Source organism: Eleginops maclovinus, chromosome 3 (assembly GCF_036324505.1).
Source record: "Eleginops maclovinus isolate JMC-PN-2008 ecotype Puerto Natales chromosome 3, JC_Emac_rtc_rv5, whole genome shotgun sequence".
Classification (NCBI taxonomy): Eukaryota; Metazoa; Chordata; class Actinopteri; order Perciformes; family Eleginopidae; genus Eleginops; species Eleginops maclovinus.
The window spans coordinates 23889770-23912842 of record NC_086351.1 but is presented as its reverse complement, the minus strand read 5'-3'; the positions used below and the strand labels follow the sequence as shown (position 1 = coordinate 23912842).

Here is a 23073-nt window from a genome sequence, read left to right as displayed (position 1 = left end):
GTTAAATGAAAAAACGTTTGCTGAAAGCGATCACTCAAAGGGTCTGCCTCAGTCGGGGCTTAAACTCAGGTCACAGCAGAAGTACCCCCCCCCCCCCACAGACACACACTCTTACTTTTCGTTGTGTTATTTGGAAGTAAAACTGCTGCCTGACTCTGTGTAATCCGCTCCTGCTGGGGAAACCTATTTCACACAGTGTTTGCATTTTACGACATCATGCTCATTTGACAGAGTTCCCCGAGCCCGGGCTGCTGCTACAGGCTGGTTAGGTGGCTGTGCCGAGAACATCTGTAAATGATTTGTCAGTGAGATGTCCTGATGTGCGGACATGAATGGAGAGCCACGGAGAAAAGCTCACAAAACAAACGAGTGCAGAAGTTAACCTAGTGGAGCCACCATTAGACATGCACTGCTACCTCCAAGTGCCGGGAGGTGGAGGGAGGGGTGGGAGGTGGTGGTGTGCACTGTGGGGGGAGACTTTTATCAGGAAACACTCAGACAAGTTAATCCAATTAGAACACCAATCGTTGTTACCAAGCGTTGTGGTAAATGTGGACTAAAAGAGAGCAGCAGTCCTCAGGCTCAAGTGTGTGTGCTCCTCTCACAGAGACCCCTCTTTACTGTGTTACTGAAGCCCTAACAAGACATAAACGCCGCGGTCAAACGATCAGCTTTGCAAATAGCTCTAATGTACAGTTCTAACATATATGCCTTTGAGATTTCTGCCTCCACAAAATACTGGATGTAAATAAAAAAACACTTGTATTTTTAAGCTATAGCTGCTCTTTCTGAACAGAATTTCATGATAGGAAGCTAAAGTTAAGAGATTGATCATGCTATTGTCATGGGTTACTGGGTAGGGAAACACAAAGACCTTTTTTATACATTTAGATTTGGTATTGTCAGGAAGCTACGAATTGGAGAAGGTCGCTGTCTGAGAACTCATCACTGGGGTCCCTCGGGTCCGTCCTGGGCCCGCAACTTTATGTCTCTGTACACTTAACTCTCGTGACTTCTAGCACAGCTGTACAGATGATACTCAACTGATTCTTGTAACGATCTGTCCGTGTATATTCGGTTGTATTTTGAAGTGCCACAGTCTGTCTGTTTTCCTGTTTTGTATTGAAACATGTTCACCCCGTCTTTGTGCTTCCTGTCTCTGTGTTTCCTTCTTGTTTGATTACTGATTCTGTTCACCTGGTGCCCTTGTGTTTTCCTGCCCAGCCCAGCTGTGTCTTATCCTTTCAGTAGTTCTGCATGTATTTAAATTCAGTTTTTTCTGTTGGTGTGGTGGGTTCTTTGAGTTAAATAAGGGGAGAGTTCTGGTCTGTACGTTATTTATCCAGTCAGCCTTAAATAAAGGTCATTTCTGTTGAAAGGATTGTCCCTCTGCCCTTGGGTCCAACCTGCTCTGACAGATTCTGTCTTTTCCCCAGTATGAAACCACCAATTTGATATTTTAATTTAATTAAACACATTTTCTCTTGTTAAAATTCTAAATGTATATAGGCATACATTCAAGATGTAAATGATAAAGCTTAATTTTTTTTTTCAAAACAAAAGGCTGATATCTGGGCTACATTATGTTGGCCTAACACATTTCCCATCATTCTTTGCTGTTGACATTGCTTTTTGCTTCCTTGCTGGTTTCTAAGCAACAGTGTTTGTTCCTAATAGGCAGAGCTACACCACTGAGTGAAACCCTGTTGGAGAGGGCCGGAGCTGCTGAAGGAGCTAAAGTGAAGAATAACTGCAGGATGAGAGGCTTTCAGTGTGGAGGTAAAATGACTGAGGCCTGAGAGGATAAAGCAAACAGTAAACTTCCATCAGGCAGAGAGAGGAGCGGTGACCTCCACACCCCCGCAGATCCACAGGCTTAATTGGAGATTCTGCCGTATTGCTTTCAATCAGCGCTCTTTATTTGCCAGTGCAGCCACACGTAACCTGTGCAAATGTGAGTGTGCTGACGGCTAAAAAGAGATATCTGAGATTCATCAAATTGAATCATAACCAGACTGCTCTAATGGAAATCTATACAGCTACCTTTACAACAAGGCAAGTGGGAATTTCCTGCTGATCAACTTGAAATGCTATTTAATTACAAAAGGAATGTCTGTTTAAGAATTCATGCTCACAGTTTCTACAAGTAACACATGTGAGTCATCAGATGTAAAATGTTTGACATGATATTAAATGTAAAATATACTCATGCATACCAATATTAATGTAAAATGTGCTACATTTGTGACATTGATGTCCTTGGGTGCTTTGAAAGGTGCCTCGAAATAAATGTATTATGTGTGTTTCATGCTTGTGAAGCACATTAAATATTATTTTGTAACTGTGAATTTATTGTTGAGAGTATTTGATGTGTTTAATATCAAAACAATGTTCATTTGTCAATTACTCCTGACATTTGTTTAACATGCTGAATGATGAGATAAAGATGTGATTGTGTGTGTTGGAATGATTCATTAACACATCGAACACAAACCATCTTTGCAAAAACGTTTTTATTTTGTCCTTTTCAGTCAAAAACACACTCAATATAGAAGCAGACTGGATTTGATTGCAGCTATATTTCAAAAATCATAAAGAATCATTTACTCAATAAATACACTTTCTGCGGTGCTCAAACGTGGTGGTATTCTCCTCTCTGTATTTACACCATAAATAACTGGACGGAGCACATTTCAGGCTGGGAAAATGAAAAACAAAATCCAAACTTGTATAAATATAGGTTTATCTAAGGACTGAAGAAATAAAGAAAAAAAAAATCCCAAGATAAAACTTAAATCCAGCTGTAAAGATCCCACATTATTAACAGTTGCTTGAGGGATTAACACACCGAGCTGCCTGAGCTGGCTTTCCAACGCTTTGAATTGCATATGGTCTGCTTACAATCTCTCGGAAAATCCCATATCTGCTGTCATTTCCAGCGATGATACTTTCTGGTTACAAAAAATAATGATATAGTACTTAATCATGTAATTATTGTCTTGCCAATCAGATATCAAAGCATCAGTGTCAGCCTTTGAAAACGTTCCAACAACACGCTCAGTATCCATGGTTTCCAGTCGTGAGAGTTATTACCGGTATTTTCTGAACTGTATTTACCTTCAAGACACACTGAGAGGAAAGAAACATCAATAGAATGGCTTTGCATATTTGTCTGTGAAGTTGAAATGATTATTTCAGGGCCAACCTGTGCGCTGCATCGCTGATAAACACCACCTCCTCCAAACGCTTTGAGAACCAGTGAGTGCTCTTCACACAGGCTCAGTCTGTTTTAGTGCAAACGGTGACACACTCCGGGGCGGATGTTGAAGCAGACCTCCAGACAGTTTCAACCCAGCAATGTTTTCCATTTCTGTTCCATCATAGTGATCGGTTCTGACCAAAGTGTTGTTTGTTTTGACAGTAAAAGTGTGACTAACGCCATGTCTTACTCCCCCCTTTCAAACATAAGGGCTAACAGGTTTGCTATACTCTATCTGCAGAATAGGGCCTTTTTAAATCCCAATTCGTTTTCTGCCTGACGTGTTTACCTATATTTTTGAACAGCAGCATTTCTTAGCTCTGGAACTACACACATTATAATACATTTTCCTTTTATTTTTGGAAGACATGTTGAAATTCTGACTTTGCACATTAAAAAGCAAACGGCTGTTTTGCACCTGCCTCTGTTTGGGTCACTAGCTTTCAAATAGGAATAGTTGTACTTGCGTGTACTGAGATCAGACTTTTAGCAAGGTCCCTTTAGGATTGGCCACTACTTCATCAGGTTTGTACCGTACTTGGGTCCAGAGGAATCAGTGTGAGATGAAGTCAGTTTAAGATTTAAAGCGGCTCCACAATCTCTTACCATTCAGACAGGCACTGCTGTTATAATGTGAACTAGTTCAATCTTGTAAATAATGGACCATCTTTAATGAGATCTTTAGAAATTGACGTTGGCTCAGTGTTTGGGTGGAGGTATAGCAACGGTGTGCACTTAAAAAACTGAAACATTGACTTGAATTAAATATAGTATGTCAACAGATTCCACATAACTGTATTAGATTAGATGAAAGCAATAACATTAAGTTTAAATAAAAACTACTACGTTCAACTTAATATTATTGTGTTCAACTAACCTAATAGAGTTATGTGAAATTTGTTGACATACTATATTTAATTAAAGTCAATGTTTCAGTTTTTCAGAGCAGCAGTTTGATGAGGGTTCAGTATGATGTAGCATCAGAGTCCCTCTCAGTGTTAGCTGCCGTTGCTGATGATGACAGAGGTGCCTTTATGTCCGGGGGTCTGCTCTGCTGGCATACGGAGGTGAGGGGTCACATCGTAGTGGGTGGGGCCCGTGCTGGTGGAGGTGCAGTAGCCTCGAAGGCTCTCCGGGTCATAGAGATGCTCCAGAGCGTAGCCGGTCAGGGAGTAACTTTTATGCTTGTCCAAGTAGGGCCGTGGGTGGGTGTGGGTGTGGGAGGGGTAGACGATAGGGGCTGAGGTGGGGGAAGCAGAGCAGGGCCCCAACCGCCCAAATGGGTGGTGTAACGGCAGAGAGAGGGGGGACCCGTCTGTCTGGAGGTAGTCTTTGGGCTTGTGGAGGAGCTCAGGACCGGGACTCCTGAGCCTGGACAGAGGGGCGGGACTAGGGGCGGGACTGATCACCTGACTCAGACCTCGACACACCACCGTCTGTAGTGGGAGGGGCCCTTGACTATACTCTGGAGTGAAGCATGAACCGGGACCCTTGGGCAGCCCATTGGCTGGCCCCAGTGGGCCATCCTGAGGGCCCTTGCGCAGCTGATGTCGAATCTCTTCCTCCTTGATCATCTGCTGCGTGGCTCGGATCAGGGTCTCGATCTTGCTGGGTTCCTGCGGGCTGCAGCGGTAGTGGTCAGCGTGGAACCGGTCCCCTGAGTCACTGGCTGAGCCTCCATCCGGAGAGCTCACCACGCTCTCCTCGTCCCAGTGGCCCTGGCCTGCAGGAGCACACAATGAAAACAGTCAGTTCAACACACAGGGGTCCATTGCAGTCTGGTGTGGTGAGAACTCCAGTCGCAGGAGAGTAATGTAACTGGTCTCATGGTGAAAGACTTCAGCAGGACCAGCCCCACTGAAGAAGATGTGTTACATCATGAATCTGCAGTGCTCTACCTGTTGAATTCCCTGACCCTTTCTGAATAAAGGTAGATGGCCGCTGTCCCTCTTACTTGAGTCCATCATTATGTTGTTGAAGCACACCAGGAAAGAAAACTCTTTCACTGTTGTTAGAATTCACCGACAAACCTATTTGCCCGGAATGAACACTGATACGTTTGGATTGCAACACTGGACGAGTGACTAAAACTACTTATTTAATACTTTTTAAAAAATTACAGCTGTTATATAACAATAAATGTGTTATATTTGAGAACACTGATAGAAGCAATGCAGTCAAGTGGTTTTACATGTCATTATCACTTTGTAGTGCCTTTTGATGTACGGAGCAATTTGATGAGCTAATACCAGCATAGTAGCACACAGCTAAATAAATAAATAAAAGTATTACTTCATTTAGAGAGATTCCTTGTCAGTGTGCTAGTTGGACTGGTAGCTTGCTAGTGTTAGCTATGTAACTAGCCTGAGGGTGTTTCTGAAAGGGTTCATGTTGACTGACAGTGCTGTGAGTGGTCAGAAAACTGTAACGGCAATTGGGTTGGATTTGAGTGAGACTTACAGCTCAGGTCTTACAGGAAGCACCATTGATCTATCAGAGGTTCTGAAACAGGAATATCCTCACAGACTACTCCTTGTTGGTACAGTCTAAACCTCTGAAGGCTTACGGCCCACATTCTCCTCAGTGTTCCTCCTCACCGTGGTGGCTGTTGATGGCTGTGATGTGCTGCACGTTGCTGTCATATCCTTCGTGGTTCTCCAGGGAGCTCTTGCTCAACGGCAGGACAGACCGGGTGTTGCCCCACCACGCGTCTCGGCCAGTTTGGGGTGCTCCTAGAAAGTATCGTCCCGCCTCACATCGACCTCGCTCACAGCTCTGACCTTGTGAGTGGAGGTGTGTGTGGCCGTCGCTGCCGTTGTGATGGCGCTCTTCGGACAGGCTGTAGCAGAGCGAGCGGGGATCAGAGAACTGTCTGTACACACAGGAGGCATCCAGACCCTCACTGTGCTCCAGCAGCTGGGGGGAGGCTGAGTCTGTGAGGGGGCTGCTGCCCCACGGGCTGTCCTGGTCTGACTCCGAGCGCTCCGTCTGGAAACTAGGATACTGCAGGGAGAATGTGGGGAGACAAGAAAATATATTATATGAAGCCTTCGTGTCAGGTGGCAGATCCTCGAGGGGCCATGTCTGACTGTTTGACACCACCTTTTTGTTTCATAGTTTAACTGCTTTATGGAATTTATTTTTAGTACGGTACTTGTTTTCATGTTAGACCATTTTCTACCTCTACTGATATCCTGGGCAAATTCAGTACCCTGAAAAATGCTAGTCTGTGTGGAAAACCTGGCATGGTGTCCAGAGTATTTTTTCAATTGAGGGTCACACAAGCACTGTTTTAATTACATTTTACTGTTGGTAACCATTGTAAAAGAAACAGATAAACAACAATATAGAAAATGTAATGAGCATGAGGAAAAATCCAATACAAACAAATAAAACAAAACCAATGAGCATTCAAAAGAGTCAGAAGTTAAATAAAGTATAGAAGAGACATATTAAGGAACAAGAGAAGCCAGAGGACTATGAACCCAGAAGAGGCAAAGTGGAATGATTACCCAACATTCAACGCAACTTAGAGGTTACCTTATGGCTCTTTATGCTTTACTTTATTTGCAGTAGTCGTGTGCATAATGTGTTTCCTGTGTAGTTAGGCAAAAGCCAAAACAACGTCTCAATGAGCAGGGCCTTGGTCCACATCATGCCTTCCTCTGACCGGCAGGTGTGTCGAGAGAATAATGGCTGTCACATGCGTACGGCTCAAGAGAAAGCTCAGCAACTAGTTTGATGTTGTTGTCATAGAAACAATTATAAAAAATAGCCTTTCTGCCAGAAAAAAGACGCTATGTGGACACAGGCCATAACTCTGAAGTTTAAGACCACAGTTCACATGAGGTGGAGAGTACTCAGGTCTTGTACTTGAGTAAAGTAGAAGTACTCAGGTCTTGTTCTTGAGTAAAAGTAGAAGTACTCAGATCTTGTAATTGAGTAAAAGTAGAAGTACTCAGATCTTGTACTTAAGTAAAAGTAGAAATACTCAGATCTTGTACTTGAGTAAAAGTAGAAGTACTCAGATCTTGTACTTAAGTAAAAGTAGAAGTACTCAGATATTGTACTTGAGTAAAAGTAGAAGTACTCAGGTCTTGTACTTGAGTAAAAGTAGAAGTACTCAGATCTTGTACTTGAGCAAAAGTAGAAGTACTCAAATCTTGTACTTGAGTAAAAGTAGAAGTACTCAGGTCTTGTACTTGAGTAAAGTAGAAGTACTCAAATCTTGTACTTGAGTAAAAGTAGAAGTACTCAGATCTTGTACTTGGGTAAAAGTAGAAGTACTCAGGTCTTGTACTTGATTAAAAGTAGAAGTACTCAGATATTGTACTTGAGTAAAAGTAGAAGTACTCAGGTCTTGTACTTGAGTAAAAGTAGAAGTACTCAGGTCTTGTACTTGAGTAAAAGTAGAAGTACTCAGGTCTTGTACTTGAGTAAAAGTAGAAGTACTCAAATGTTATACTTGAGTAAAAGTAGAAGTACTCAGGTCTTGTACTTGAGCAAAAGTAGAAGTACTCAGATCTTGTACTTGAGTAAAGTAGAAGTACCAGAGTGTAGGAATACTCTGTCACAGTAAATGTCCTGCATTCAAAATGTTCCTCCAGTGAAAGTAGAAAGTACTCTCATCTAAATGTACTTAAAGTAGCGACAGTAAAAGTAGCCATTGTTTGATTGGTCCATTTCAGAATAATATCTCTGATATGTTTTATAATTATTGATCATTGAAGTGTTCTCAGAGCTGGTAAAGGTGCAGCTAGTTTGAATGTTGTATACTGCAGGGTAGCTGCTGGATTTACTGCAGGTGAACTAAAGTCTGATTTAAGGGTTGATTATATTTACCATCATTCATCCAGATCTGTAAAGGAACCAAAGGGATTGAATACATGTAGTGGAGTAAAGTACACGTTTAAATTGTAATGGGGTACAAGTACAAAGTAGCATTGAAATACTCAAGTAAAGTCCCTGAAAATGGCTCTTACGTACAGTCTTGAGTAAATCTACTTTGGTAAATGACATGTAATCCTTACCTGTGTGTATGGCGAGAGCCTTGCTTTGGTCTTGGGCCGGGTTGCTCTACTCTTGGGAGTTCTGCAGCTCTCCGTAAGGCTGCCGGAGCTGCTGCTGTAGGGGAAGGAGGCCTTGGACGTGGCTTGGTCTAGAGAAAGCTGTAGGCCTTTATACTCCGTCTCCCTGAACACACAAGCATACGTTCACGGTCATATCGTTTATGTTGTGCATTTGCAGATTTTTAAGCTGAGAGATGCCAGTCTCCTTGGAAGGCTGTTTATTAAAAAACACAAACAGCAAATGTGTACCTGCACAAAAGCTCATTAACATCTGCTGAGCATTGAGAGCCTCATCATGGGGTGGAGAGGGGCAGTATGTGGGGAGATGTGTTTCTGTGTGTGTATAAGGGGTGGGGGGTGTGCTAAGAGGGTTGGAACGGCTGTTTGGATGCTTGTTTTACCAGAAGGATTGCAGCAAGGCCTTCCACAAACACTCTACAGAGGGAAAGCTGTCCAATCAAATACACTGGGAGATTAAAGGCTATGTCTGGCTAAATCAGGCCCATAGGAGAAGCATGGATGTCTCACTTCTGGGAAAAGGGAATTGATTTCTTTCTAAAGTGTTCTACAGATCTCACAACGGATGATGATTCAAGTTTGAGAACGGAAAAACCTGGACAGGGTTTACTTGAGACAAACAGTGATCCATCTTCCACTCACATCTCAATCTTCTCTACACACACACTAATGCATACCAACATGCAGACACACTTCATAGGATTTGCTTCAGTTTCACTTGGAGAGATTCCTAAAATACCATATCCATTAAATACTGTAACTGTGCTTCTGGCAGGCAGAAATGGTCTGATATGAGTCATGTGGATTTGGCCTCCGCTGTCACCAGATCTCAACCACACTAGAAACACTTGTGGGAGATTTTGAAGTGCTCACCATCATCATCAAAACATCAAATGAGGGGAAATCTTCTGAGGGAACATATATCCAATTCCACATATTGGAAGAGTCGATGACAAAGAATACTGAAGAGGTTCTGGAGCTTTGTCTGGAACATCTCCTAAAAAGACTGTTGGTTTTTGTCCGTTGGTGATTGACACTACTTAAAGAGGAACCATTCGCCCATTTAAAGGCTCATATTTGTATTTATGGAACATGTGTCCATGCTTTAATGCTCAAAAAGCTCTTTATTGTTCTCATACTGCCTGTGCTGCAGCAGCTCTTTTCACCCTCTGTCTGAAACCAGAGCCCAGTCTGCTCTGATTGGTTAGCTGGCCAGCTCTGTTTTGATTGGTCAAATGCTTAGAGAGGTCCCACCCCTTTGCCTATCACATACAGTACAATACGTTGGAGTGCTAGCAACTACAAGCTTGAGAGTTCCATAGTGATGTCACTATGTTAAAGAAGTAAATAAAGGAGTCCAATGGAGGCGTTTCAGGTGGAGAGATAAACTTCTCTGCAGACCATTTACATGCACACAAACCTATATATCACACTAAAGGAAAGGGGAAACCCCAAAAGCAGAATAGGGCCTCTTTAATTCAATAGCCTTTTAAATTTAAAATTGAACAAGAGGAAAAGATCATGCAAACTTTATTTTTTTTCACCGAGAACTAATTGTTTGGTCGATTAAACTACTGGAAATGGTGAAAAATGTCATCCTAATTTCCCAGAGGGCATTATTGTTTGTTTAGCCCAAAGACAGCCCTTTACCCAAACATTTATAACTCCCTTTATTTAACAAAGAAAAGCAACAAATCCTTACAGTGCAGCATCTTTGATCAGCAAATGTTTGGCATATCTGCTTTAAAAATGTCGATTGATTGATTAATATTTGCTCAAGTCAGTCAACTAACCCTTTCAGACATGAGAGTGATCGCTGGTTAATACATTTATTGATTCGAGACACCCGGTGGTGAACACACACGAAAGCGCCATGTGGATTGTTGCTATTGAATACATAAGAAGAAATGGCAGCACCCTAAAACACTGGTTTTGAACCTTTTTTGTCATAAAACCCTTAAAGTGAAACAGAATGTTCCGGTTAGCCATCCACCCAAAACTTTTACAGGCCTGGGACACAGATGTAGAGACACGAAAAAAGTCAAACAATATTATTTTCTGACAAATCAATGTTATACATCACATGATTCTTCAGATTTTTAAGAATTTCCAGGAGAAGCAGTGTGCTAAACGACTTTTAATATAACTGCAACATTGTTAAGCTCAGTAAATGTGACTAAATGTTGATAAATCAATGAAAGTGTTTCTATTGCGAACTGAGGATGTGTTCACTTTAACAAAAAAGGTTGGAGTGTCACACCCTGTGGTGATTCAAAGCGTGGCTGAATCCCTGTCAGAAAGGAGCAGTGGCCGGTCCACAGGTCCAGCGGGAGCACGGGTTATCAGAGCTGAACACACAGTAGGAGCTCAGATGCAGGTGAAGTGCTCTTATCAGCTGTGTTATCTGCGGCTGCATACACTAAAGCTAACAAACACTGCTCCTGAAAACAACAAGTGGAGATTATCCTGCTGAACAAAACGTGTGAGTATCATAAACGTGTGTCCGTTTATTTGATTTCAGCAATATTCCCAAATCCAATGGAAAAATCCCACTGGATTTTGTCAAGGGAGAACTTGTGATGCAAATTTTAAGGTCAGCCTGCAAAATCATCCCTGCACTACACATAGAATAAGAAAAATTAACCATACCTACTGCCTTAGTTTCACCACCACTGTTTGAGATCCAAACTGAAAAGATTTACAAAAGCAGAAAAGGGAGGGAAATAAGGCTCCATTCCCCTCACAGCAAGCTGGAGCCCATAAACGCTCATCAAGTTTACAGCCTATCAATTAAAAGGCCATAAACACAAGGCTGTTATGGGTTTGATGTAGGAGGTACAGGGAATATGTGTAAAGCTGTTCTCTGAAGGCAGCCGGCCGCACTGCTTAATGGAGGCTTTTATGGCCACTGTTCGTTCACACGCTCACTTTGCATCTGTGAAATCAGGGGTAATGCCATCACAGCACAGTAGGCGAGGAATGGTATCACTCACTTATTAATAAGGAGTGTTTCATGCTGTGCCATGATTACAGTTTGATTTTATTGGAAATTGAGAAGCAGCAGTTTGTAAAGAGGAGCCAGTGCCGCCGGGCTGTTTGTGCAGGATGGAGGCCCAGATAATGCAACCCCAGCTACTCAGATGTGCCTCAGCGTCTGCTTCAGCTCAGATACTGAGCAGCCAGAGCTGCCAGTCTAAGATAAACTCTTCCAGGTGACTGAGGCCCCCACAGAGGGCCCGACACAGGTAACAGCCAACACATGAGCGCACTCAGCAAATGTAAAATGGAGGGCTTCTAACAAGACAGCAGACAGTGATGGGACAGGAATGTGGACTACCATCAAAGCTAGGACGAGCAGAAAGTTCTGGGAAATCATTTCCTTTTGTTTCTAACTCTCAAAAGACAGAATATGACCTGACAATCATTCTTTATTTCCAGATTCTGCAAAGCAGGCTTCAACAAACACATGTCATATTTCCAATTAACTTCCAGTTAATTGCTTCACAGCTACTGTTTGTTTAAATCTCTAGTACCAACACTCATTATCTCATCAGAGCGGAGAATGACAGACGAACAGAGAGCAGAGCCAGCCCTCTGCCCTGAGCTGCCAGCCGTCTGACTGACAACTGTCAGCTGGCCATACCATAACTCTCCCTTTCAATACATGTTCTGTATCAAGGTGAAGTGCAACAGATATAGGAACTATAATAATTATGTTTATATTTGTTTCCAGATTCCATTCAAAGAAGGATGCACAACATCACATTTCGGTATTGGTTTTTAGAAGTTGCTGACTCGAACCCCTCATCTTTAAAATGTTAAATATGGGGTAAGACCCTGGACATGTTGTTTTATATATTACAGACTAGATATCCACGTCAGCTACTCCTGACGTGCTGCTTTCACTGCCAGAGAACATACTGAGCTAACGTAAGTGAAGGTAAAGGAGCAACAGCTCATCATCCACAAAAACACTCTTCCTGTTCATGTTAGGAAAAAAACATACAATATTATAAAATGTATGATTTCAGGTTTGTTGCTGTCCGTAATACTCCTTTAACCTCCTTTATAGGGTTTCAGATTTCTACAAAACACTTATTGTACATATTATATCCTGCGTTATATTTTGCTTTGGTCTATAATTTCTGTACATTTTTTGTGCAAATTGTATATTTTTTACTGTCTTTTAAATGCTATTAATTACATCGCCTTGTTTTATGCTGCTGCAACAAAAACGTTTCCCAAATTGGGATCAATAAAATAATTCTATCTATTAAAATATCATATTTGTTAGGATTTATGTAAAAAATAGTTGATCAAAAAAATAATTAAACCAAATGAACTATCTATAACAATACAAATAAGAAAGAATGGATTTAATTTACTTTGCGGGCCAGCCCTAAAGGAATATATTTCTAGCTGCACAGCACAAGATAAGTCACTTATTAATCCCAATTTGGGAAAACGTTGCGTTGCAGCAGCATAAAAAGACAAGGCATGGTACATTAGAGGAATTAAAAGACTAGAAATAAACTATTCAAAATGTAAACATCTCAATAGAAATAAAATACATTTAAAAAGTAGAAAATATACAAGTCGGAATAAAAATGTACACAAAATATAAACAAAATATATAACTAAAACATCAGAGCTAAGAGGTTTTGTGTGTCATCAATCAAATCAAGGGCAGGGCTCCTTGTGTGGCCCACCGTGGTTTACTGAAGCTGACTACAGTCAGGTTTCCTTGAAAGAGAAACAGTACCAGTCCTGGCACAACATGTCAGTTCCAACGCCACAGAGATAAACACAAACATAACAACACTGTTGGTCTCGAGTCAACCTGCAGCATCTCAGTTCGGTGTTCAGACTCATCAGCAGACTTGTCCAGCAGTGTTTAGGTAAAGACTCACGTGAGGACGTAATTGACGCTGACGATGCAGTGAGGGCGGGAGGAGCGGCTGTTGTGTACGATGGTTGCATAACTCTGGACCCAGACCCAGCCTCCAGGCTTGGCCAGGAAACGGTAATACTTAGTGGTGACCTGACCTTTCACCAGCACTGCAGCACCAAGAGAGAAATGACAGCAGGGGGGGGGGGGCAGAAGGAATAATAAATGGCATAACCACATCAAAATATAGCACCTTTTAGCAAAAGGAAATGGTTAAAATCTGACAAATTGGAACACTGGGCTGAGTCTATTTTATCCCATGGTATTGTGAATAACTGTTTCATATCAATGTATGGAATTTATTTTGCCAAATGATTAAAAAATAACAAATGCTTGTCCTGCATGACACCCATGTTATTACTTTTGTGAGCACCGGGAAGATTTTCAACCAGATCCTTTTTTAACATGTTCATGTGAATTACTTTTAGCATTTGGATTGTCATTGGGACTGTATGTTGTAAATATATTATATTTTTAAATCTGTACAAACAACACTCAGGCCCTCTGAGATACATATGTAAAAAATGAAGCTATGAAAAAAACTCTGATTGATTCAAATTATATTTTTGTTATAAGTTATGAGGTTAAATCACATTACCAGGCAACATCATGTATGTATAGAGAGGGTTTGTAGTAAGATAAAAACAAACCTAACTCACACAAGTGATGAGCACATCTCAGGTGAAAGGAGTCACAGCTGTGCACATGATGATAGAGAGTCTTCTCTATTAGGTCCTGAGGCTCGTAGCCTGTCAGCTCTGCAACCCTGAGCCACACACACAAATACAATCATTAACATTTAGCATTCCCACATTTACAGGTACACATACCCACAAAGATGAGTAAGAAGTCCTCCCCAGACATTTGCACACCATATGCCTTCAAACTGTAACCACTGCAGGCGGACACACCCCCGTGTCATGCAGGACGTACCGTGAGTCGAGGAAGATGAGCTTCATGTCCAGGCTGGCTCTGAACATGAACATGTTGCTGTGCAGTTTGATCTCAGTGACAGCGCTGGGGGGCAGCGAGTGCCCCACAGCCACCAGCCCCACGTTCTGATAGCAGCCGTCAAATGGAGACATGTCCAGGCTGTACTGACGGATCTTCAGGTAGCCGCTGCAGTGGATCACCTGAACAGGTGGAGACAGAGAGGATTCATATCAACACGTACATGTTTAACTGCCTTTCAGTCCTATTCAGAAACACAGCGGCAATGCTATGTATGCCTGATATTGTGACTTCTTCTTTGTTGTGTTGCCCAGGCCTGTATGTGGAACGCTGATGTATTCTACCTGTGCAATAGCAGTCGCTTCAGAGGAAAAAGGTATTTTTTTGCATGTCAGAAGGAATACAAAGGTGGATGTCAGCAATTAAACAGAGAGTTTGACTTTATCTTCAACATTCTGAGTTTAATTTTGAAGTGCTTAACAAAATATAAATCTTCCTTGTCTCTTTACCCCCACTTATTGCTGCCTCTAATACAAAAAAATAATAGTAATAACAAAATGTGTGTCTGGCAAGAAGGTGGAACCTAGCTCAATTCTGATGGGCAGCAAAATAATCTGCCAAGGCACTCTGTTTAACAGCAGACGATTAGTTCAACATTAAAGAGACCTTTTAGATTGTTGCTATAAAAAGTACTGAATGCAATGATGCTCTCCAGAGGAGGATTTAAAAAAATTCTAAACACCACTAACACTACCTTCAGGGCAAAATCTGAACATGAACAGCAAAGTATATTGATGTTCATTCCAATGCAAACTGCATATATTTTAGGGTGTCACAAGCATTTCAGCCATTAGTCGCCAATAGCAGAGCTGACCAATCAGAGCAGGGAATCATAAATATTTCCAATACAGAACCGGAATCCAAAGTTGGATTTCTTTTCAGAGATCCCACTTTAAACAGAACACGTTTATTATAGAGTTTCTAAGTTACACTTTTGGGATTTTTTATATGACTTGAACCAGAACATGTTTTTAACCATCTTCCAATCTTTCAATTAAAAGTAAAAACGTTATTACCTTGTAGCCTCCACACGTAAGACCAGCATTTCTTTTAGCAAGGACACATTTCATTCTCAGAAAGAAGGAGCGCTCCATCTCGTACTCTGCAGAGAATTAAAACACATGCAGCTATTGATGCTTTGATGAGTCCATTTCATATGTAGTACACGTTGGCTTTGCTGTGGGTTACCGTGAACACAGTGTGAATGGTAAGGCTGGTGTGCTGTGAGGACGGCTGTCATCTCGTCGTGGTCTGCTGGGTGGATGTATTCATAGATGCTGTTTCCCGTCAACTCTACCTGTGTAAATGAACAATCATCTCAGGAGTGTGACACAGGAAGCCCACATCAGAGGAGATCACATTCAGTTTTCAAACCAACCTGCGACAGGCCCAAGTGGACGGAGGCTGTTTCTGAGATGTACATTATCTTCCCATCTGGAGCAACCACAAAGATAAAGCCATCTAATGTCTGAAAGAAACAACAAATACAGAGTGTTTTATATTACACATCAGCAGACTTTATGCAGTTGTCTTGAGTCAATTTCCGAGTCTCATTATTACATAACGACATCATGACACAAATATGATTCAAGGAGGCATGAGATGACCCACACTAATATGAATGACAGCTTCAGGGGAAAGTTAAATGAAACACTGGAAGGTGTAAAAACAATGCTTTCTGATGCAGTGTGACTCAAAACCCATAAACACTACCTGTTCACTTTTTAAGGAAACTGAAATAGAGTAACTTAACTTACGGTCAATATTTTGCTGCTGTCTAAATTTTATACATCACTTTGTAAGCGTTTACCATTCTCTGTCCAATACATCAATACATAACTGAACATGATAGTGTTCTTGAACGTAAAATGTAGTACTAGCTGTGTAAGTCTCGCTCAGTTGAAGAGAACATATTATGTTTATTGTAAGGTTCATACTATTACTTTGTGCTTTAATGTTTAAAAAAAGAAGCAGAATAGGGCATCTTTAATCTGAGTGTAGCCTGCCAGATACACTAGCATATATTACAATATTTCGTTATGTTGTGTATTGTCTGTCTGTCTGTCTGTCTGTCTGTCTGTCTGTCTGTCTGTCTGTCTGTCTGTCTGTCTGTCTGTCTGTCTGTCTGTCTGTCTGTCTGTCTGTCTGTCTGTCTGTCTATCTATCTATCTATCTATCTCTCTCTCTCTCTAGCAGGGGAGTGAAGCACTTTAAAGTTAAAAGCATGTATAGAATGGAATAATATAATATCAATATTACTGATAGTGAGGAATGTTACTGATTATGTTATGAAAAAAAAAAATATATATATTCTTTGAAATAAAATGCTAATTTAACAATTAGCAACCTGTGGGTCCAGAGGTCCTCTTTAGCAACACTAGCATACAGCCCAAACCAGTCCTTCTACTATCGAGGCCAGCCTTTAGGGAATGGGAATATGATGTCATAGACAGCAAATCAGCCATCTTTGGAGGCAGCCAGCGACCGCAACCCGTTGACTAACCTTTAAAGCAAGCAAGGTAGTGTTAACCCTTTCATTTTTAACTTATTAAACACGGTTGATAAGCACTGGTGTTGCCAATTCCAACACCAACAAAAGGATGGATGATGACAAGATGGAATCTGAACAAAGGGGACCAGGTAGTGCATCAGCAAGTGAAGCTGAATATGTTGGCAGCTAAGTGATCATTGTTGAGTGTCTTGAAGAGTTGCTGTACATGATACATAATTAAGTACAGTAATGAGAATTAAAACATGAAATGTTGAAGTAAATATAATTATACCTGTAGATGGATTATGCATGATAAACCATTGTTTTGTTTTCACACAGTTAGCATAACCTCATTGTCTTACTTCTCTCCAGATGATTGTATAGTTGTCATTGGCCCCAGATTTCCAGGTTCTGTATTCACTGTTTCTAAATTAGACTATAGCTCAACAAACATTTCATATTTGTATATTTGCCATCAGGTGTAGGGACTAACTCCAAACATCAGAGGGACACCAACATCAATAAACAGTCATCGGTGGAAGGTTGTCAGTATCCTTTCCCAGGCCTTCTCTTAATTCATTAATTGAAAAATAACCGTCCTCTGCGCCTGGAGAGAGCTTCTGTCTGTGAGGGGTTATATATTTTGCGTTTATTTTAGATGCAAGACAGCTGACAGATGAATGGTGAAATAACAAGTATATATACTCGTATAGCCAAAAGAGAACAACAAGCCAGATAGCTCTGGTCAGACAGCACCCCCCCCCCCCAGCCCCCCTCCTTTGTGTTACTGCTGCTGAGAGAGGCTGCCGGACAGACTGAGGCTCTGTGCGTGACCAGGAATGTGTTCAGCTCATTTCACTCTTAAAGCACAAGAATGAAGACAGCAGGAGGCAGACGGCACTAAAGCACACACACACACACACACACACACACACACACACACACACACACACACACACACACACACACACACACACACACGCACACACACACACACACACACACACACACACACACACACACACACACACACACACACACACACACACACAAAGACCTATTGCTGGATCGTTATGTGAAAACAAATCTGAATGTCTTATAGGGAGGATATCTAACATTTATATGTTTTTCAGTTTAATAAATACATTTTAAGACCTTCGTTTTAGTAAGCTTTAGGCATCTTACTCACTTAAAATCACAAAAGCTCACCACTTTTATTTGGGTTTTAAAGTGTGACCACTGTACCTGTAAGAGATGGGAGCCCAGCTCCTGGGTGACTCCATCCAGAGAAGTGCTGCGACTCACATGACCCCAAGACTCTCCGAGGCCTGGGAAACACATTACACACACACACACACACACACACACACACACACACACACACACACACACACACACACACACACACACACACACACACACACACACACACACACACAAAAAACCCAATATCATCACACAGAACAATATGTCAGGTTTTACAGCCTAAGCAGAAGGGAACTTATAATATGTTTGAAAACCTTGTCTTATTCTCTAGTTCAGCCTTTATGATAACAGCGGTTCAACAAACATCATTTTATTGAGAAGGCATTATCGCTTAATCTGATGAGGCTTTATGTTATTAGAACAAATGAAAAAAAGAATAACACCAAAGTATTGTTAATGAGCTATCTGTTTATAGTAACAGTGTAATGGCAATTTTGTTTCTATGATCATTGAGAACGAAATTACTGAATATGTTTTCAATTTTAACACTTACACATATTTAACTCTGGCAGAATTGAAATAAAGTAAAGTCTCAAGTTTGGATCAGATACAAAAACATGTGTGATGGAAATTCTAAGAATGTACAGATTAACAGGGTTAAGTATTAAACCTTTTAGAAATATGAATAATGTATGCTGTATCACACATATACAGTATATTATGGACAAATGCATGCATTTATTATTAACATCTACCAGAATAGCTGGTATATATAGCTGTTGCATTTTTCTGTTAGAACATTAAGAGCAGTGGAAAAAAATACTCCTGAGTAAAACCCAGAGTGGCCTAACAAAACGGATTGTGGTCTTTAATGAACTGTTCACAGAGCAGTCCGCAGGGGAACTGACGCTGAATTGGTTTACAATTAGGAGTGTAGAGCCTCCTTAAAGCTCTGACCATCACAGGTTCGAAATCAACCCACTGTCTGCAATCTAAAATTTCATTCGGACCTTCATTAAAACATTGCAAATGCTGTTGCGCGAAAAATAAAGATAGACCCTTCAGAAGGTGCTGAAAACAACATGTGGGTCACGCAGCCAGAGCAAACAGGAGTCCGCCGCGCGGCCATTCACATGCAAATCCCTCCGCAGAATAAACAGGGGCACACACTGCACGATTTCATCAAGGACACAATCAAATGACTCCATGAAACACCGACCAGTGAAAAAATATAGCCTTCTGGCTTCTATTCAAACAAAAAAAGACAGAAAGAGACCGAGCCTTTAACACGCTGTGAACACACTCTGCTTCTTTCATTTTCTGATCGACAATAAAAAGAAAATGTTATGATAATTGATGATAGCTTGACTAGCTTTTCGAACGGCAAAAAAAAGACATTAAGACTAAAAATAATGAAAGGAACATTTGTAAAACAAGCAGCAAAAACTGCAGTTATTCTGCCGCAAAAACAGTTAGTGAAGCAAGAGGTATCGCCTACATTTGGAGCGCACATTAACAGTGGGTTTTTATAAAGAGTTATTGCTCATGTGTAATTTAATTAATACATAATTTATTAATTGAAAGTTGGTTTGAATATGCAAAGTTAGCCTAATAGAAGCTCCTGAAGTGAGCATGCAGCAGTCGGTGTTTTACAACGCATGACTGGCATTCACTTTATATTTTGATTACTAAATTGTTACACCATTATTATTCAAAATATTATTATTATTATTATTATTATTATTATTATTATTATTATTATTATTATTATTAATAATAATAATAATCTCCTTCATTCTTAAACAGTGATGTTTATTCTTGAGTCCTGCATTAGGCAACGTGTGACCGTGATTTAAAGGCCTGGAAATGTCCGTTGCATAACAAGATAGTAAGGCAAAAACAAGAGAGAGATTTTTAAAATAAACATCGTTTGGTAAATTAGCTTTCTTCTATTTTTTTCTTCCGTATCTCTTCGCCATTTTGTGAACCTCCGATATATTTAGAAAACACCCCGCCTAGAACACTCGATGTAAGCTACATAGCAAGAAAGTCCTTTGGAAAAGGTATATACATATACATATTTATATACATATTTATATATGTATATAATATGTATATAAATATACATATTTATATACATATGTATATAAATATACATATTTATATACATATGTATATATGTATATAAAGCGAGACGTAAATAAATCACAGCATAATGACCTGGTGTTGCACATTTTACATTCACACTAAACGTCAGCGCAGGTCTGCAGCGCGAGGGGATTTCAATTCTTAAACTACTTTCGGACATATAAAAGTGCGCTTATAATAATAGTTGTGTTGTGTGTATGTGTGTGTGTGTGTGTGTGTGTGTGTGTGTGTGTGTGTGTGTGTGTGTGTGTGTGTGTGTGTGTGTGTGTGTGTGTGTTTGTACTGTAACATTTCAAAAGAGTTTCATTATGCAGGAAACCCCCGCAAACCGAGGCAACTGGGGCCACTGTTTTTGTCCAACGTTAGAAATCGTGATGTTGAATCTCATAACATTGATTTTGTCTTTTGACTGTAATCCTGAAGTTTATCAGAGCAAACACGATGTGAACGAGTATAAAATGTGATTTAAAAGTCTACAGTAAATCTGATAAAAGGTCATTTTATTCTCCAACTCTCATTATATCTTTCAGGGCTGGTTTTGGCTGTAATTCACCACAGGATGAACAACACTGCTGAGGCCAAAGGTCATTTGAACACTCTGAGGGGCATAAATCCCCCCCCCCCCCATACAGTTTTCACATGAAAACCCTTTACATGCCAAATTAAGAACACGTTTAGCTATTCAATAAAGGTCCTTCCTATTCTACTGGCCACTTATGAATAACTACACTACAGCCCCTCAGGTGGGCTTCTTGACTACATCATCACACGTGGCTCAGGGTGGAGTATGGATGGGTGGGGGGGTTCTTGGAAAGTGAAGAGGTCCTGCCTTTAAAACAGCAGAGGGGATTTAATGGACAGAGGAGTAAACTGCAAGAGATAGATTGTTCCTTAAATTATTCAGAGAGCATGTGACGTTGCCCCCCCCCCCCCATGTAAAAGCTTTCAGTCCTGTAAGCAAGCAGAGGTGTCACTGAGACCTGCACCGCAGAACATAATTCATAACTGATATTTAAAACGCAGTCAGGTGCTATATGTCGTCTTTCATATCATTTTGCAACATCACATGGGGAGACAGATGTCTGTGGCCCCCAGCAGTTCAGTATTCCACTTTATCCAGATTTTCTACTCAATATTTCAAGCACTTTCCATATTTCAGATGTATTACAACAAACCTATAATGCATCCATATTTAGGTTATTATTTAGGGCCAAAATGATTTTCTGCTCCATTATGAACCATCCAGGTCTCTCAGGTTTATCTGCTTTCTGTCCCCATTGTCAAATTTAAACAGGAAGAAGCAGCGTTCCGTTATTATGCACCATAATCTGAAACAAAATCCCAGAAAACTGCAGATCCCTTAAGACTTTTCTGTATGATGCTGCCTTTTATTAAATCAAATATGATTTGTATATCTGCACTAAAAGTTTTATCCTCGTATTTCTACTCTATTTTAGCTTGTCTTAATTGTACTATGGCTTTTATAGAACTTTCTTCCAATGTGTTGATGTCCAAATGCTTTTATTATTTTTGTAAAGAATTTAAAATGTCCTTGTGTTGAAATGTGCCATATAAATAAACCTGCCTTGCATTTTGCTGTAATATCACCTGCAGGACATTATCCCTGTTATCAGCTGCATGGATCCTCAGTATTTCCTTTGTGTTCTCGGTCTGCAGCACAGCCTGTTACTGTTACAGAGCTCCATATGTTGGGGGATCACACGTGCACATCATACTAATATCCGCGGCTCTGCAGCAGGCACGCGGGATGGAGCCTCATCACAGCTAATCTGCTGCCAGGGGCCACAGGGGCCCCGGAGAGAAAGAACATCCCTGCCGCTGGGGACAGGGACAGACGGACCGAGGAACAGTGCGACTGTGCTGCTGCATCATTCACCCACAGCACAGGCAGGAGGGTGCGGGGAATCACACAGCAGCACCCTGTATATTAATGTCAGCGCGATAGTATATCTTACTGAATGAGTTTAACAGCAGGAAGATACTTTTTAATAAAGCCTTCGTGTCTAAAACAGACATACTTAAGTAAAATACATTCTATTATTATCACAAGTGAACGCAATGTGGATATTTCCTCCGTTGTAACCGCCTATCTATTTATTTCCTTGACAGTAACAAACTGAAACTGTTGATTCTGTTACTCAGAGTTTGTGCTATCTAAAACAAGTAAACATTTTTTTTATTTCTGCTAAATCTTATGTTTTAGCAGCTGTGTGTAACAGATTACAACCCATAAAATAAAATAAACAAACAAAAGAAGCACTTCGTTACTCAAATTAAACCATTAAACTAATTAAATATAACGAAAATACAAAATAAAAAATACGCAAATGCCACAGCAGCAAGACAAACACATTAGGCCTGATATTCATACAGTAATTTCATAACAATTGTGATAATAACAATAACAAACGTACTTAAAGCATAAGAAGATTAATAACTTATAAAAAGTAGGCTATTTTCTTATATGTAACTGTATCTTTAGCTTAAAATATAATTGTTATAATTATCATCTATTGTATCATTGTATTAGCATGATAAAAAAACAATTAGTAATTTAACCAGAATGATTTATTTATCCCAGGGGAATTTGGGGTAAATTGTTAACAGGTTACATATTAATAATATAGATTATTTTAATTTAGGTGTAATTGTTTTCTGTATTATTTAAAAGCTCTCGTACCTTCAGGAAACACCACTCTCATCTTCAGGTAGCTGGTGGTCAGCCGGATGATGGAGGCTTTATCCAGCTGCGAGGTGATGGCGGAGGGCAGCGGCAGCAGTTTGGCCAGTTCATAAAACTCACTGTTCTCCTTTTCCCGCCGTGTCCGGGCCGCGTTTTTAGACTTCTCCTTCATGATGCCGTGTGTATCCTCCGGCTCTCAGTCCTGCAGCGGTGCGTCTG

At 40.6% G+C, this 23073-nt stretch overlaps 1 protein-coding gene across 1 annotated transcript; it reads right to left on the bottom strand.

Moving 5' to 3' along the window:
• Nucleotides 1-4257: 4257 nt before the first annotated feature.
• Nucleotides 4258-23073, bottom strand: sim1a (SIM bHLH transcription factor 1a). The gene is made up of 11 exons (XM_063879794.1): nt 22852-23073; nt 18042-18124; nt 15684-15773; nt 15494-15602; nt 15322-15407; nt 14228-14427; nt 13954-14060; nt 13257-13404; nt 8290-8452; nt 5857-6262; nt 4258-4982 (listed from the first exon to the last, which is right to left on the bottom strand). Exons 1-11 carry the CDS (start codon nt 23024-23026, stop codon nt 4258-4260), a joined length of 2292 nt encoding a protein of 763 aa, XP_063735864.1. The 5' UTR covers nt 23027-23073.